Source organism: Ovis aries, chromosome 15, assembly GCF_016772045.2.
Source record: "Ovis aries strain OAR_USU_Benz2616 breed Rambouillet chromosome 15, ARS-UI_Ramb_v3.0, whole genome shotgun sequence".
In the NCBI taxonomy this organism is placed as follows: domain Eukaryota; kingdom Metazoa; phylum Chordata; class Mammalia; order Artiodactyla; family Bovidae; genus Ovis; species Ovis aries.
In genome coordinates, this window is record NC_056068.1 from 51,566,951 (window position 1) to 51,584,404 (window position 17,454).

Sequence of the window (17,454 nt, forward strand, 5' to 3'; positions counted from 1 at the left end):
CTATTTCTATGGGATGTGGGTGTGTTTGCATGTGTTTGTGATGTGGTGGGGTGGGCCTTGGGCTTACTAAGAAGGTCTTAGAAGGTGCCTGCTGACCTGGAAACTGATGTAACAGGAACCTTGGCTTGGCAGTGGTGGGACCCCAGCTTGAGTGCTGACATCTCCAGTCTATCTCAGCCCTCAGTGTCACTGGGTTTATCCCCTCCCTGTCTGGACCTTGATGTTAACCAAGGGTAGCAGTGGAAGCCCTGGTCCCCCTAGAGGGGTCGGCGTGGGATGTCCTGTCCCAGGACTGGGGGGAGTTCAGGGGAGGCTGTCTTTATCCCTGAGCTGCTTCAGCCTCTGCCCTGCAGCACATCTGATGAGGGGTGGGGATTGGCATCAAGAACCTAGAAACATGGATTTGGAGACCCAGAGGGGACCAGAAACACCACCATAGGTCAGCTAGTCCATCCATGGTGCAGCTGAGACAGGCACTGGGGTGTCCTAATGCCCAGCCAGGGCTTCTGCCGAGAACATCCACATTGAGCCCAGCCATCACGTGTTAGCCACTAGGCAGAACATACTGGGAGGGATGGGAGCACCTATTCCTTGGAGCTGGCAGACTTGCCCTGAGGGGCCAGGGAGGCCAGAGGCCAGGTATAGTTCCAAGCTGAGCCCTCTTCAGCATAGGAGTGCTTCTTGGAGGCGGCAGAACTGGAGCTCTGCCTTGCCAAGGTGGGAGAGATTTGGATGGGGGAGGAGCCTTCCTGCTGGAGGGAATTACATGAGCAAAAGCCAAGCAGCAGGAACAAGTTTGTGTCACTTAGCTGACAGCAAGGAGGGAGACCTGCCTGGTTGGAGACTAGGGGATGAAATGCCCAGTTGGGAGGGAGAGAGCCTGGTCTGAGTGCACATATGTGTTTGCACGCACATGCACACGCCTAATCACACAGTCATACATATGACATGTACGGACATCACAGTAGTAGCACATGCCCGATCCCTTAGAGACCGTGTCATTTTCAGATGGAGGGAAGAGTTAGATGTTGGCTTGTGAATCAGTGGAAACCTGGGGAGGGGACACCTTGAGGGTCCCAACCTGCCTGTTCATCCACAGTTCTCGAAGGATGTCCTGGTCAACATCTACTCTGCCTACATCGACAACTTTCTCAATGCGAAGGATGCCGTGCGTGTGGCTAAGGAGGCGAGGCCTGCCTTTCTCAAGTTCCTGGAGGTACCAGGGCCAGGCAGGGGGATGGAGGCCACCTCTCTTGGGTCAGCTTTGGGGGCCTCAGGAGCCCCCAGCCTGGACCCCAGAGCCCTAGCTTGTGGGTCAGTGTCTCCCCTCAGAGCTGGAGGGGCTCACTGGGGACCTGTCTGTCCCTGGATGCTTTCATCTTTGCTGGTCATACCTCACTTGGGTGCCCATCCACCCTGTTTCGGGTTTCAGCAAAGCATGCGTGAGAACAAGGAGAAGCAGGCGCTGTCCGACCTCATGATCAAGCCTGTGCAGCGGATCCCACGCTACGAGCTTCTGGTGAAGGTGGGCATGGGGCTGGGTGGGCAGGTAGGCATGGGGCTGGGTGGGCAGGAGGGCATGGGGCTGGGTGGCCAGGTGGGCAAAGTCTGGAGGTATGTGAGGATGCAGGGGGCTCAGTGGTCCCCGCCTAGTGGAGCTGCAGGGTCCGGATAGGAAAGTTCTCTCTAGAGTCTACTCACAGTCTCTTCTGTTCCAGCAGTCACTGTAGGGCCCCAGAGCCTGACAAGGGTGGCTAAACAGGGGTTTACCGCCCATTTCCACCCAGGACCTCCTGAAGCATACGCCTGAGGACCACCCAGACTACCCTCTCCTGCTGGACGCTCAGCGGAACATCAAGCAGGTGGCTGAGCGCATCAACAAGGGTGTGCGAAGTGCCGAGGAGGCAGAGCGGCACGCCCGCGTGCTGCAGGAAATCGAGGCCCACATCGAGGGCATGGAGGATGTGAGTGCCGTTCCGCCTGGCTCCACCCATGCTTATGTCCGCACCTGTGGTCACCTGGAACCGTGGTCATGGCTACAGTGTATGTGCATACATCTCAGTGTGCATCTCTGTCCTCCCCCATGTCTGTTTCTGGCCATATATCCCATGGCCTGATGACACAGCATTGAGGGGATGGACACCGTGTTGCTCCAGTGACTTGTCCCATGAGTGGGGCCAAGGGCCACTAGGGTCTGGGGAGGGGAAAGGACTCATAATGAGCCTTCAGGATGCCTTGTCCCTCCTGCCCCACAGCTCCAGGCCCCTATGCGGCGGTTCCTGAGGCAGGAGATGGTCATTGAAGTGGTAAGAAGTGTCCCATTGTCCACCCGCCTGTGCCCACCTCCCTGCTTGGTTACCTTCTCTGCTCACAGCTGCTGCCCTCTGGCCTCCTGCTCTTCTACCCCAGCAGGAGCCCAGGGTCAAGTCCCAATTTGCCTCTGGGCATCTGGAGGGCCCTCCCCTCCCTCGGCCTGGCTGTCCCCCTTGGGCACGGTGGGCAGGAGGGAGGGCCTCTGGGCCTGAATCCTGTCTCGGGCCCCACAGAAGGCAGTCGGTGGCAAGAAGGACCGGTCCCTCTTCCTGTTCACGGACCTCATCGTCTGCACCACCCTGAAGCGGAAGTCGGGCTCCCTGCGGCGCAGCTCCATGAGCCTGTGAGTGGCCAGGGTGCTTGAGGCCATTGTCCTTCCCTGGGCCCACTCCCCCGCCTTGGCCAGAGCACCGCTGTTGCTCCCCACAGGTACACGGCAGCCAGCGTCATCGACACGGCCAGCAAGTACAAGCTGCTGTGGAAGCTGCCCCTGGACGATGCGGACATCATCAAAGGTGGGGGTGCTGCGTGTTAGGGGGTCTTCCTCTGAGAAGCCCACCAGAGGATTTGAGCCGTGGCTAGGCTGGTTGGCTGTGCACCTGCTCTTCTGCTTTCAGGCCTCACTTTGCCATCCTGTCCCAGGGTGCTGGCATGCAGGATCCAGTTTGTGTCCCACAGAGCCAGACCGGCCACCTTCGGATTGGGCAGGGGCCTGCCACGGACTGGCGGGGTACTGGGGCTGCCGCGCTGCAGGGAGCACAGACACACCCATAGCAGTTGGTTCACCGTACAGATGCACTTACCCACCTCATCTTAGATGATGGCGCACTGTTCTGGTCCAGCAGTTTGGTGCCTGGGGAACAGACACACTCAACTCAGGCCAATCAGAAAGCTGGCTGGAATGATCCTTTTGTTTGGGGCTGAGACTCTCGGGAGCTGAGGCAGCTTCAAAGAGCTGCTCCTCCTGCTGTGTGAGCGTGCTCCCCCCGCCCCAGCCCAGCCCGCCCCCTCTGCACCGGATCTCACTGCCCTCAGCTTTCTCCGCCTCCTCGTAACTCCCATGATCCATCACGGCCTTGTCTGCCTCGTGGCCTTTCTCCCGCAGCTCTCAGCCCCAGTTGCTCCAGGAGGCACAGTCCACCCTCCTGAGTAGGGTGGTCATTTGGTGGTGAGGGCACCTCAGGACCAGCAGGCAGGTCAGACCCAGTGAGGCAGGGGTTCACTCAACCCCTTGGTGAACCCAGGCCTGCCCCACACCGGCCCCTCTGTAGGAAAGCAAGCTGATTATCGGTCCAATTCATCTCTTCTCACTAAAGAACAGGCCGGTGGATAAAATGAGTACCTCTAGGTCAGGTGTCTACCTGTGGTCCAGTCAGCTGTGGCCAGAGAGGGGCAGGGTCATAGGGAAGAAAGCGTGGCTGCCCAGGTGGTAGAGGGTTGTGGGGGGACAGTTCCCCTCAGAAGGAGCAGATGTCCTCAGGCCTCTCTTGTCTAGTCCACTCCACTGCTGTCTACTCAGCCCATTTGTGGGCCACTGGTCTGGGCTGTTCGCCCCTAGCCAGGCAGTGTGGAGTGTGCGGGATGCTGAGCTGGTCTGTGGGGCCAGTATTTGGCAGTGATCAAGTATGGGACAGGACCAGGGAAATCTAGGTCATCAGCCCATTGCCCCGTCCTTTGTTGGGGGGAGTTGAATCCCTGGGTCAGCACATTTGACTGCCTGAGGCTCTGCCTGCCCAGCTGACTTCCCCTGTGGGAGACTGCACCACCACAGCAGCCCGGCATCAGCTGGAGTCTGCATAACCTGGGAGCTGTCTGCTGTTTGTTCTTTGTGCTCTTCCAGGGAGTTCTCCAAGGGACCGACACCCTGTGGCTGGTGGCTGTGAATCAGGCCCAGTCCCCTGCTCTTGGGCCTGGAGTTTCTCTCCAAGCTGCCCATTAACTTTGGGGTTGATGCTAACCTGAGGTCCAGCGGTTTACAAGCTCTCAGTTTGTCAGGCTGCTCCCCACACCCAACTGCAAGTTTGGAGGGGAGGGGAAGAGTGTCTGTCCAAGCCTGACCTTGTCTGTCTCTGGAGCTGCCCATGGCCTCCCTCTGTCCCCACTAGGGGCATCTCAAGCTGCCAATCGAGAGAACATCCAGAAGGCGATCAGCCGCCTGGACGAGGACCTGACCACCCTGGGCCAGATGAGCAAGCTCTCGGAGAGCCTCGGTTTCCCCCACCAGGTCTGCTTCTTCTGCCTGAGATTCCCTCACCCGGTCTGAGGGGGAAGAGTACAGCCTCATCCCATCTCTGAAGGAAGTCGTGTTCCAGGCCTGCGGGTTGGAGACACAGCTCCATCCCCAGCTGAGGGAAGCGGGAGGGCCCACCATGTCTGTGCGGGATCCAGGCTACCTCTTGGTCTCCAGGAAGTAGAATCCCGTTTTCTGTCTGAGGAAGGGGCAGATGCCCAGGCCCATCCCCAGGGCAGGAGTAGGCTAAGCAGGGAAGTGAGGCCCTGAGGCCTGGACCCTTATCCCTGCAGAGCCTGGATGACGCGCTGCGGGACCTCTCAGCTGCCATGCACCGGGACTTGTCGGAGAAGCAGGCCCTGTGCTACGCGCTTTCCTTCCCTCCTACCAAGCTGGAGCTCTGCACCACAAGGCCCGAAGGCACCGACTCCTTCATTTTTGACTTCCCCCACCCCGATGCCCGCCTCGGCTTCGAGCAGGCCTTTGATGAGGCCAAGAGGAAACTGGGTAAGCCAGGGCCCAGGCCGGTGCCCTCTTCCCAGAACCTTCAAGCAGTGGACAGCACCTTACAGCTGTGTGTGACATCAGGAGCCAGAAATCTCAGGACTGCCATGTCCTGTGTTCCAGTCCCTGCCAGTGGAAGGGTGGACTGAGACTTCTGCAGAGAAATACAGGACTTCCCCAGGGTTGGGAAGATCCCCTGGAGAAGGGAACCACTACCCACTCCAGTATTCTGGCCTGGAGAATTCAATGGACTGTATAGTCCATGGGGTCGCTAAGAGTCAGACACGACTAAACGACTTTCTCTCACCCTCTTAGGGCCTCTTTGGCAGGGATTCTGTGGATACAGTCAGCTTAGGGCAGGGGCCCTATCATGAGAGTGGGTGACTAGGACCTCGTACCTCCACCACATACACATACACACACAGCAGGCCTGGATCAGGGAGCACTGTTGAATGGGTCCACAGAAAATCCTTAGAGACCTCTGGGCCTACCTCTCACATTGTACAGATGGGAAAATTGAGGCCAAGGACAAGCAGGACATAACAACCAGCCACCTCATTCTCCCTAGAGAGACCCTGAGGGGCAGGAGAGGAAGGGAAATGGGCAAGGTCAGGACCAGGGTAAGGTGAATGCTAAGCAGTGTCTGTCTGTCCATCCATCTCCACTACAGCCTCCAGCAAAAGCTGTCTAGACCCTGAATTCCTGAAGGCCATCCCCATCATGAAAACCCGCAGCGGCATGCAGGTGTGTGTGCACCTGGATACCTGGGCGCATGTATTCTAAGCCCGCATGTGTTCATGTGTTTTTGTTCTTTGTACAGCACTGTGTACGTCTTGAACATTGCAGTGGTTCCCTGTGTCTTTGAGAGCCCAGCTCTCTGCACAAGCACATGTACACTACATATGTGTCATATGTATATGGGTACATCCATGCATTTATGCATCTTTGCATGTGAACAAAGGCTATAGCATCGATGTGCAAGTGTCTAATTCATATGCTTGTATGAGTCTATATACATATGGACAAAGTTACCATTTTTTTCATTTGTTACACGTACACATGTATGTGTGACCATATTTGCGGTATATATATGTGTGGATGTCTGTGTACACATATATGAATGTATGTCACAGAGGGATGTGTGCATTTGATGCGTAAAGAGTCACGTGTGCTGCATGTGTATGCCGAAGGTGTGTTGAGAATCCAGGAGGGCCTGGATAGCGGTGTGGAGCTAGCAGCAGTTCCTCCATTCACCTTCCCCTGTCCCTTGGCGCCGTCCGCAGTTCTCGTGCGCAGCCCCGACCTTGAGCAGCTGCCCTGAGCCCACCCCCGAGGTGTGGGTGTGCAACAGCGACGGCTACGTGGGCCAGGTGTGTCTGCTGAGCCTGCGCGCTGAGCCCGATGTGGAGGCCTGCATCGCAGTCTGCTCCGCCCGCATCCTCTGCATCGGGGCGGTGCCAGGCCTGCAGCGCTGCTGCCACCGGTGAGGCCCGCCCAGATGGGGGCAGGCGGGGTGGAGGGTGGGGCCTAGGGCAGAGTCCCCGCCCCTGACCCGGAGGGTGGGCGGGGCCTGTGGGTGTGGGCGGGGCCTGGGGCTTGAGAATGTGCAGGGCAGGTCTTACGTCCTAGTGACACTCATTCCCAACCCTTCGTCTCCCAGGGAACAGACCGCGTCGCCGAGGAACCCTCCAGAGACAGCACCCGAGCCTACCGGGCCAGACCTGGACGTCGAGGCGGCGGATGAGGAAGCAGCGACGCTGGCCGAGCCAGGGCCCCAGCCATGCCTGCACATCTCCATAGCGGGCTCAGGCCTGGAGATGGCGCCAGGCCCCGCCGAGGGTGACCCCCGCCCGGAGCTAGTGCCCTTTGACAGCGACTCGGATGATGAGTCTTCGCCCAGCCCCTCGGGGACCCTGCAGAGCCAGGCCAGCCGGTCCACCATCTCCTCTAGCTTTGGCAGTGAGTGCCCAGCTTGGGGCAGAGAGGGGCAACCCATCCCGCGCTGATTGAAAGAGAGGGGATAAGCACAGCCATGGCACCCAGTCTCAAGACACTAGCCCGGAGAGCGCTGAGGTCCAGCAAGATGGGCAGAAACTGTGACACCAAGGGCCGCAGGGACAGCGGGTAGTAAGGCTGGACCCTGAGGCCCCTGGACGATGGAGCTGGTGGGGCGGTGGTGGTTGGTCCGTGGTGGTGGGCTGGAGGGGGCCAAGCTGGCACCAGGAGCCTGTAGCACTGTGCTGCCCGTCATCGGGGTAACAGGGACTGAACTGATGGAGTCTGGAGGGCAGGGAGAACAGCAATGGAAGACCTTGGCCCAGAAGGCTGTGTTGAGGGGAGAATAAGGCCTAGAAAGACACCACATCTTGGGCCTGGCAGAGTGGGAGACAGAGCCCTTTGTCTCCATCAGATGAGGAGACCCCGAGCTCCAAGGAGGCCACAGCAGAGACCACCAGCTCAGAGGAGGAACAGGAGCCTGGCTTCCTGCCACTGTCTGGCTCCTTTGGGCCTGGTGGTCCCTGCGGCACCAGTCCCATGGATGGGAGAGCCCTTCGTCGGTCCAGTCATGGCTCCTTCACCCGCGGCAGCCTGGAGGACCTGCTGAGCGTTGACCCTGAGGCCTACCAGAGTTCCGTGTGGCTGGGCACCGAGGATGGCTGGTAGGGACACAGGAGAGGCTGGAGTCTTGGTGCCAGAACCTGCAGTCCCTGTTTAAGAAATCATATCGCATCCTGAAGCAGAAGCAGGAGGGCCTTGGGTCAGATCTCAAGGATACTGCCAACCAGGGCTGCCAGAGGGTCTGAAACCCACAGGGAGGCTGTGGGATTTTGGTACCTTGGGGTAGCACCTGCCGTGGAGGAGGAGATGGTGGTGGAGGCAGCTAGGTGGAGGGATTGGTGTGCTCAAGCACTTGTCACAGGTCCACACCACTGATCCACAGTGTCCACGTGTACCAGTCCTCCGACAGCATCCGTGATCGCAGGAACAGCTTGAAGCTCCAACACTCAGCCTCTGTGACCTGCATCCTGTAAGGCCCCCCAGATGGCTCTTCTGGTTCACACCCTTCTCAGCTCTGCCTGTAGATGTCCTTCTGCTGAGCTGGACCCCCCGGTCACGGAGCACACAGGCGTGCCCTAGGCTAACGGTGTCTCCCACACACCGTGTGTCACTGTGCAAGTCACTGCCTCTTCTTAGACTCAGGTGCCCACCACCTAGAGAACAGGGGGTGGGAGGAGGTGGTCTTTCGGAAGCCATAGTCATTCTGTCTGATTCCTTGGGCTCAGGAGACCTCCTTTGGCTTCTTGAAACCCCCATGACTCCTTTTCCTTTCCTAGGTATCTGAATAACCAGGTGTTTGTGTCTTTGGCCAATGGAGAGCTCGTAGTCTACCAAAGAGAAGCAGGTGAGTGTCCCCCTCCCCGCTGAGTAGGATCTCCCTCCTGAGCAAGCTGGGGCCTCCAGACCACAAGTCTGGAGATGTGACTTTCGGTAACTCCCAGGTCTTTTCTGGGGTTTGGTGTCCTCATTGATAAATGAGGTTATTTATCAGCACCTTATTTCAGGGGAGGGTGAGGCTCAAATACAATGTAAAATTGAATCTGCTGTTTTCTTTATCTCACTCCTACTCTAGGCCATTTCTGGGAGCCTCATAACTTCAAATCGGTGACCCTGGGTGCTCAGGGGAGCCCCATCACCAAGATGGTGTCTGTGGGTGGGCGGCTGTGGTGTGGCTGCCAGAACCGAGTCCTTGTCCTGAGCCCTGACACGCTGCAGCTGGAGGTAGTGGGGATGTGGGTGGGGTTGGGGAATTGGTGACTTGGGGTGAGCCAGGCCCATGAGAGAGGAGGTGAGACCACAGGGCCATAAAAAGCAACCAGCTGAGAGGTCAAGGCTTTCCCCCAACCGCTGTGTGAATCTGGGCCAGCCCCTGGCCTTCTCTAACCCTTATTTCCTTCTAGCTGATAAAGGCTACAGGCACATGTAAGTTAGAATTCTGTAGTCCTCCTCCCTGCCCCCGCGTTATTTCTCAGCTACGGTATTGGGGTCTTTGAGGGGTGGACAGAGTTCCTTTCTGATGTCAGCATCCCTTATCATCACTCTGGCCTTTAGTCCTGATTTCATTTGCATGTGCATCAGTAGCTATCAGCCTGGTAGTATCCAGGAGTAACCAGTTCCCTTGATTTCCCTCTCACTGGTCCCCTCATTGGTTGGGCTGGGAGTGAAGAGGTGGAGAGCCCGGGTTCAGGCCCACATCTGTGACTGACTTGCCAATGCCCTTGGACAGGTTCCCTCCCCTTCTAGACTTGTTTCCCAGCTGTACAGGGTGAGGCCAATGACTGCTGTTGAGACCCTTCAAGCTTTGAACTTCTCTGATCATTAACTCACTCAACTTCCTTGGGGAAAGGGCACTTTAATTCCCGAGGTTTAAGTGGGGAGGCTCCAGTGAAACTAACATTTGAAAGGTTAATCATCCAGGTCAAGGAGCAAGGCTGCCTTTGCTGTCAATCCAGTGGGCTTTCTGGAGAGATTTGGCATGAGTTGTAGAAGGAGGAATGGGCACTGGTGAAGCACAAGGCTGGGAGGGGCCGGTGAAGGCAGGCCTGTCACTCACCCATCTGTTCTCGACCCTCACCCCAGCACACGTTCTCCGTGGGGCAGGATTCCAGTCGCAGCGTGGCTTGCATGGTGGACTCCAGCCTGGGCGTGTGGGTGACATTGAAAGGTAGTGCCCACGTGTGTCTCTACCATCCAGACACGTTTGAGCAGCTGGCAGAGGTGGATGTCACACCTCCTGTGCACAGGATGCTGGCAGGTACTGACCTCAGTCTCCTACTGCCCCTTCCCTTGGAGCTTTTCTGTCCCTGGCAGTGAGGATGCTAAGCCAGCGCCAGGACTCGGCTCCAGCACTGGTCTGTCTCCTGCCCCAGGTTCAGACGCCATCATCCGGCAGCACAAGGCTGCCTGCCTGCGGATCACAGCGCTGCTGGTGTGTGAAGAGCTGCTGTGGGTGGGCACCAGTGCAGGGGTGGTGCTCACCATGCCCACCTCACCCAGTACCATCAGCTGTCCACGGGCACCTCTCAGCCCTGCTGGCCTCAGCCAGGGACACACTGGCCATGTCCGCTTCTTGGCCGCGGTCCAGCTTCCAGACGGCTTCAACCTGCTCTTCCCAACTCCACCACCTCCCCCAGATACAGGTGGGTCTACACATCCTATGCCAATCAAGGGACCTGGGCTTTGGGTTTAGGGTGCCCCTCTGCCCTGCGAGAGGAGGGTTAAGAGGGAGGGAAAATGTAACACAGATGTGGAAGTGGCGTATATTACAGGAAGTAGGCTATAGAAAACCCAAACTAAAAATCTATTAGGATACTCTGTGTATGTGTGTGTGTGTGTGTGTGTGTGTGTGTGTGTGTGTGTGTAAAATTCTGTCCAGAGAATGTCATGGAGATGAGGAAGTGAACTAAGAATTAGAATATGGCACAGGAAGGGATATATACAACAGGAAATATAACAGGACTAGAAAGGATGTATAGGGCAGAGCGGGAAACAGAAATAGTGCCAGAAAGCAGAGCGTAGAATGGTCCATAGGATAGGAAAGGGACTGTGAGGATTAGAAAGTGAAACCTACTAGGTAGCGATGTACGTCAAGGAGGGTGCAGTTGGCCAGGTCTTTCCTGCAGGACAGGAAGCCGTACTCCCAAGAGGAAGTGGCTGTGGGCATCAGGAAGCAGGGGCCCATCAGGTCAGGGGTTGTCTGGTCCAGAGAAGACTTAACCTGGGAAATGGCTGTTGGAAGCAGGAGATGAGCACCAACAGGGCTGTGTTGAGATAGTGCTGCTGCCAGTCACCCCCAGGCTCATGGCTCCTCCCCTCTGCCCTCCTAGGCCCGGAGAAGCTGCCCTCACTGGAACATCGGGACTCCCCTCGGCACCGAGGCCCTGCCTCGGCCAGGCCTAAAATGCTGGTGATCAGTGGAGGCGACGGCTACGAGGACTTCCGACTCAGCAGTGGGGGCGGCGGCAGCAGTGAGACTGTAGGCCGAGACGACAGCACAAACCACCTCCTCCTATGGAGGGTGTGACCCTGTCCACGGTGGCCCAGGACTCGCCCACCCACGCACCCTCCGCCTGCTTGCCTCTTCCAAGCCCACTGGCAGACCCTCACATGAGTGTCTGACCAGGGGCACACCCGTGCCTGCACAGTCTGCCTCCCATCCTTGCGGAAGCATTCCCAATGGAGCACCTGCTGGCCAGCGGGGTCCAGGCCTTTCCCGGCCCTCTGGCTGCTCCGGTGCACCCAGTCATGATGAGGAGGGTGGGTGGAGAGGGGGCACGTGGGTTGCCCAGGACCTCTGTCCCTGGAGCTTCTACCAAAGACACGGCCGGGCCTGGACCCCACAGGGCTGGGGAGGGCCATGTGCAATATTTGGAGGGTTTTCCTAGGGACAGTGGGAGGGCTGGGGGATGGAATCCTTTCCCGTGTACAGTATTTATGTTTCTTTTTAGATGTGTACCTTCCCAAGCACTTATTTATGCAATGACCTGGGGCAGGGAGTGATTGGAGAAAATGACAGAGGGGAAAAAAAAAACCCTATTCCTGCCCTGGGAGTCACCCTGGGACCCCAACCAGCCTTCCTGATGGGGCCAGTCCCCCCTGATTATGTGCACACACACACTGCATGTTTGGGGCACTGAAACACTGCCCCTTAACATAAACTCTCCACGGCCTTGTCCTGACTGGGTTGCCCTCCAGTATCCAGAGCAAAGGATCAAGTCCCCTCAGTCATCCAGAACAAGGCGATGACCGGGGTGGGTGGGCAGTGACTCCCATCCGGGGGGCTTCCCCAGGCCTCGGCGTTTCCTTGCTTGTGGCAGTGCCTTTAGTGGTTTCCGAATGTGGGAACCCTGTCGGGGCCTCGTCCAGGGCCCTCTCCTGGCCTGAGCAGGGAAGGGGCCCTCGCTGTCCGCACGTTGCCCCCCAGCTCCTGTGTCTCATGCACTGGCACACATGGTCACCGCAGAGGGTGGGCCTAGGGGCCCTTCACTCTGACCACTGACTCCCTCTCTCCACATCCTCCCCTGGCAGCAGCAGCCCTTCCAAGGATGCCCAAAGCTGAGGGGCCAGACATGGCCTCCCTGGCTGGGAAGGCTACTCCGGAGGCTGGCTTCCCCTGCCCTCACTCCCCCCCTACCCTGAACCTCAGAAGCCAGTCTGACCCCAGCCCCCACGCTTCTTCAGCTGCAGCTCCAAAGGTCTGGTGTCAGATGGGGTTTGTTTGGTTCTGTTTTTGTTTGGGGTGGGTGGGTCATTGCGGTCTTAGATTATGTTTTTCCTGCTACCAAACAGTCATGTATTAACTTTCCTTGGATGATGAAGTTTAAAGAGTCAATAAATAGAAACACCAAACAACTGGTCCCCATCAGCAGCCACAGAGGCCTCCTGCCAGCAACCTCCGAGCTCCCCAGCTGCTTGGGCTCCCTGACACCCACCCACTTGGACAGACAGAGGAGGACTCAGACCCAGAAGAGTGCTGTGGTGGCAAGGCGGCCACTGACTTGCTGTGTTATCTCAGGCAGGTCACTGTCTCTCTGGGCTGTAGCTTCCTCATCAGGAAAACATCAGGAGTTGTGCTAGTCAGATGCTTTATAACCAAGGCTGCATTTTAGAGTCCCTTACAGGTCAACATTGTAAATACAAAGCATGATTCATAAATTATGTGTATGTAAATACACATTCCCAGGCTACCCCAGCTCCTGAGTCAGGAGGCCTGGGATAAAGCTTGGGAATCTGAAGCTGACACATGGTACAAGGAAAAACTAGGCGGATGTGAGCCTGTCTACAGCTCCTACAAGAATCTGCTCTTCAGCAAAGCCTCAGGAGGCTCAGAATCTGACAGAGGCCAAGGTGAGCAGGGGTAGACTCCAAGTCACTGTGATTTCTGGTCATTAAATCAGACATGAGAATGCAAAGGCTGACAACACAGGACTGTTCTTCGCAGGGGCACAGAGCCTTTTCCATCAGGCGTACCAGCAAGACGCAAGGTGATGACTTCTAGGAAAAGAACAAATCAGGCTTCAGCTCTCTTGAACACTTGTTTGAACATTTTTCAACCTGAACAATTAAGACTTTACAGAAATCACTTGCTAAAGAGGAGTGCAGGCTCACACATGGCGCACTGGTATTCACGTGTCTTAGTTCTGCCGGGCCCTTGATGCCATGGGACAGCCGTGAAACATTTGGCAGCGTCACTGCCGGGATGATCTGGAGGAGAGGGTAACAGAAAACAGATACATCACAGAGTAGAAGGCTACCTTCCCGTGGAATTTATGATGAAACAGCATGGAAGGAGCACAGGTTTTGAAGCTGAACAGAAACTTTGCCACTGATTGGCTATGCAACTTTGGATGATTTGTATTCCCTCTGAGCCTCCATCTTGTCATCTGTAAATTGGGGTTGATAATCCTTTCCCCCACAGGACTGTTGGTTGGTGTGCACAGATCTTTGGATTGCAAGGAAGAGATTTGTTCTGCCCAGAAATAAAGGGGGCACTGACTAGAACTAGAACTAAACGTGAACTGGAATCAAATAGCTGTTAGCACAGTGGCCCCATGTACTGCTGCCCCATCTTAAGACCCCTGGACTCTCCACCTTGAGTCTGATTCCTGCCTCACCACCAGCAGCTGCCATTTTCTGCTTCACAACTTCTGCTGCCTGAGGCCCTCTTCTGCCTCTGGACAGACTTCACTTTCAGCACTGGTTACCCAAGGCCGGATCCTCAGCATTTTCCCTAATAGGAAAAGTTTTCCTAATATGCCTTGGTAGGAATGGGCCTGGGAAGGCCACATCCCAGGACACCGGGCAGCCTGTGGAGAGATGAGCAGCCCTGGAGCAGGTCAGCTGTGGGCAGGGCGGTCCTGGGATGCACGATCGATCGCTAGGCACCTGGCCTAGGGGAGAGCCTAGAAGGATCAGCTCCTCCAAAGCAGTGGTTCTCAATCTTGGCCTGCACATTGTAATCACCTGGGGGGGGGGGGGTCCAGGTCACATTCCAGACCAATTAGATCAGAATTCTGAGGGTGGGACTGACCCAAGTATCAGTCATATTTGTAGGAAAACTTTTAAGTGAAGTATAACATTTGTATCAGAGAAGGCAATGGCACCCGACTCCAGTACTTTTGCCTGGAAAATCCCATGGATGGAGATGCCTGGTGGGCTACAGTCCATGGGGACGCTAAGAGTCAGACACGACTGAGCGACTTCACTTTCACTTTTCACTTTCATGCATTGGAGAAGGAAATGGCAACCCAGTCCAATGTTCTTGCCTGGAGAATCCCAGGGACGGGGGAGCCTGGTGGGCTGCGGTCTATGGGGTCGCACAGAGTTGGATACGACTGAAGTGACTTAGCAGCAGCAGCAGCATAACATTTGTATAGAATGGTACTCAGGTCATTAGTGGGCTGCTAGATAAGTTTATTAATAAACACACCGAGATTAAGAAACCGAACATTCCACCACTTGAAAGCTCCCACGCACCCCCACCTACTCTCCCCTTCTAGGGTAACTGCCATGCTGGCTTCTGACACCGTGGTTTATTTCTGCTAGTGAGGCGGAGAATCACTGCTTTAAAGGGCACAGCCAGGGACTTCCCTAGCAGTCTAGTGGGACTCTTCACTGTCACTGCTGTGGGCCCAGGTTTGATCCCTGGGTGGGGAACCAAGATCCCACAAGCCATGCCCCTGGGGTGGAGGTAGTAGGACTCGGGTTTGATGTGAGGAGTGAAGGAACAGCTTGAGTCAATGCAAGGAAGGGTCGGGAAACCTGGAGCAAGAGGTCTGAGGTGTAGGCCCAGCTGGAGCAGTGGGGAAAGAGGAAAAGGCAGGGAAGCCAGAATGTGAACTCTGCAAGGGGGATGTTTGCTCACTGCTCCATCCCCAGGCCACCTGCAGTGCCTGACACAAAGTAGGTGCTCAATAAATATTTGTTTAGTTAAATCTAGAGAATTCAGTTGAGGTTTCCCTGTAGGTCTTGAATATTGCTTAATAATAGCCCCAGCTCCCATTTATTTATTGCAAGCCAGGAGCTTCGATCATCCAGTTTCACCCTCAGTGGTCCTGGGAGGTTGGTACCATTATCCTTTTTTTCAGATGAGGAAACAGGTTCAGAGAGGTTAAACGCCTTCCTCAAGGTTGCCTTGCTACTAAGCAGTAGAGCCGGGATGTGTATGTGGTCTGTCTGCTCAGGTCTCTGCCTCATGGGGGAGACTAAAGGCAGTGACATAGGGTGGCTGGAGGACAGGAGACAGTCCAAGCAGCCAAAGACACACCCGCCACTCATGACGTATCTGGCTCATGTTCGTCATACCCAGCCTGGGAAGGGCATCCTGACTTCAGAGGAGACAGTCAGGGCCAAAAACCACCTCTTCTCCAAGGGGGGTTCTCCAGGTGTTTCCTTGGGCTAGATAGAAACAACAGGGTTTAGCTAGATATCTGCCTCACAAGGAAGATGAGATACAGAAAAGGACAGATTTAGCTGACGTCACACAGCAAGGCAGCGTTGAGGCTGGGGGTCGGTGTAGGGGAGAACCGGGCAGGAAGGTTTCCTATGGTCAGAAAAGTAAAAAAAAATGACCCAGGTGACCTCCGAGAGCTCTTCGCATCTTTTGCATGCCTGCCAAACACCAAGTCTCTCCTCTGTCCTCACAGACCTGAAGCCACAGGCCAGATTGCAGGAACCAGCAAGGGGAAGTACTATTTTGGGCCCATTACGGCCAACGAGGAGCCTTGCCTGGCAAAGGCAAGTGAAGGGGCTGGGCCAGGGGCAGGATGCAGGGCTGACGGGGAGGGGGCAAGTTGGTGCCTCCCATGTGGGGTCTCAGCAGACCCTCACAATGCCCTGAGAGTGAATTTGCACTCAGATGAAGTCACTAGCTTAAGGCCACGTAGCCTGACAATGGCTTTAAACCAAGCTCACCCTCCCACTGGAGGCTCGGAACAGATACAGGACAGCCCGCCTTCTGAGGGATAGAACCTGGCCCGTTAGGGGGTTAGCCAAGTGCAGAGTCTTGAAATTTAAGTCTGAGCCATGACATTTCCTCTTGCTTTGGACAGTCACATTGGAATTTAAGGGTATCCACAGAGGGCGCCACCATTTCTGGTCCATAACCCTGTGCGTGCTACGTTGCTTCAGTCCTGTCTGTCTGACTCTTGCCGTAACTTGCCAAGCTCCTCTGTCCCTGGGATTCTACAGGCAAGGATACTCAAGTGGGTTGCCGTGCCCTCCTGCAGGGGATCTTCCTGACCCAGGGATCGAACCCGGGTCTCATGTCTCCTGCACTGGCAAGCAAGTTCTTTACCACTAGCGCCACCTAGGTAGCCCTCATAACCCCAGAGGCAGCTATCTGCTCAGATCCCCTGCAAACAGCCCCTTTTCTCTGATCCTGCGGCCCAAGATCCACACCCTACCTCAGGCAAAGTCTCAGTGGGGCCCATGTCCCTGTCCCTGGGCCACCACAGCTCACCTAGCTTATTGGAGTCTTGTGCTGTACCGCCTAGGATGAGGTTCAGGACTTCTCTGGGCTCAGTTCTCCCGCTTCCCTATCGGAGTTTCAACAAGATCGTCTGTCTCTGAGGTGCTTGAGCTCAGGGATTAAAATGCTAAGATTCTGAGGACCCATCTGAGATGCCAAGAGTTTTAAAAGCCTGTGATTCTAAAAGTCCTTTGTTTTCCCGAACCTGTGGTTCTCCAAGCTCCATAAAAAGCCGATCTAAGTCTCTCGTTTGGCCTCCGCAACTCCTTCCCTGTCTCCTCTCTGTAGCAGCTGAATGTTCCCAGACTCTTGGGCAGGGTTCCAGGTGCAGCTTGCTGTGGTTCGGAGGACAGAGGGACTGCTCGCCTCCTCCATCCCTGGTCATTTCTCTGAGCTCTGGTAGCTGCTCCCCCTTCCTACACAGTCAGGTCGGGCCTCCTCACACAGAGAACTAGTATGACCTCCAGGCAACAAGTTAGGCAGCCTCATTTTCAGATGGGGAAACTGAACTGGGAAGGGATTTGACCAAAGCCTCACATGGAGCTGGTAGCAGAGACAGGCCTGGACTCTCTATAGTGGCAGTCCCCTTTGGCACCAGGGACCAGCCTTGAGAAAGACAGTTTTTCCACGGACCAAGGGAAGGGGGTGGAAGTGGGGAGGATGGTAATGCCAGCAATGGGGAGGGCTATAAATACAGATGAAGTTTCACTCTCTGGCCGCCACTCACCTCCTGCTGTGTGGCCCAGGGGTTGGGGATCCCTGCTCTATAGGACGTCTGGTTAATGGCCACTACTTGACCAAAAAGCATATCCCCATTTGGCCTATTGAGTGCATGTGAAATGCCGCCATTTGAACTCCAGAACTTGGAGCGGGGGAATAG

General features: G+C 56.0%; 1 protein-coding gene across 2 annotated transcripts in view; it reads left to right on the plus strand.

Moving 5' to 3' along the window:
• Positions 1-16,818, plus strand: part of ARHGEF17 (Rho guanine nucleotide exchange factor 17) — a 62,490-nt gene extending 45,672 nt beyond the window's left edge. Inside the window, exons 4-22 of one of the 2 annotated variants that reach the window (XR_009596651.1) lie at positions 1,100-1,216; positions 1,433-1,525; positions 1,788-1,964; positions 2,256-2,306; positions 2,547-2,656; positions 2,743-2,828; positions 4,419-4,537; positions 4,837-5,050; positions 5,718-5,791; positions 6,331-6,530; positions 6,708-7,006; positions 7,458-7,707; positions 7,989-8,075; positions 8,383-8,450; positions 8,679-8,827; positions 9,686-9,860; positions 9,976-10,245; positions 10,933-12,952; positions 13,047-16,818. Coding sequence is in view for 1 of the 2 variants with exons in the window: in XM_027979520.3 (XP_027835321.1) it covers positions 1,100-1,216; positions 1,433-1,525; positions 1,788-1,964; positions 2,256-2,306; positions 2,547-2,656; positions 2,743-2,828; positions 4,419-4,537; positions 4,837-5,050; positions 5,718-5,791; positions 6,331-6,530; positions 6,708-7,006; positions 7,458-7,707; positions 7,989-8,075; positions 8,383-8,450; positions 8,679-8,827; positions 9,686-9,860; positions 9,976-10,245; positions 10,933-11,129 (2,736 nt within the window). In the remaining variant the exon portion in view is untranslated. Of the gene's footprint in view, positions 1-1,099; positions 1,217-1,432; positions 1,526-1,787; positions 1,965-2,255; positions 2,307-2,546; positions 2,657-2,742; positions 2,829-4,418; positions 4,538-4,836; positions 5,051-5,717; positions 5,792-6,330; positions 6,531-6,707; positions 7,007-7,457; positions 7,708-7,988; positions 8,076-8,382; positions 8,451-8,678; positions 8,828-9,685; positions 9,861-9,975; positions 10,246-10,932 lie in introns of both variants that reach the window. The other variant, XM_027979520.3, reaches the window with a different exon arrangement.
• The last annotated feature ends 636 nt before the right edge of the window (positions 16,819-17,454 follow it).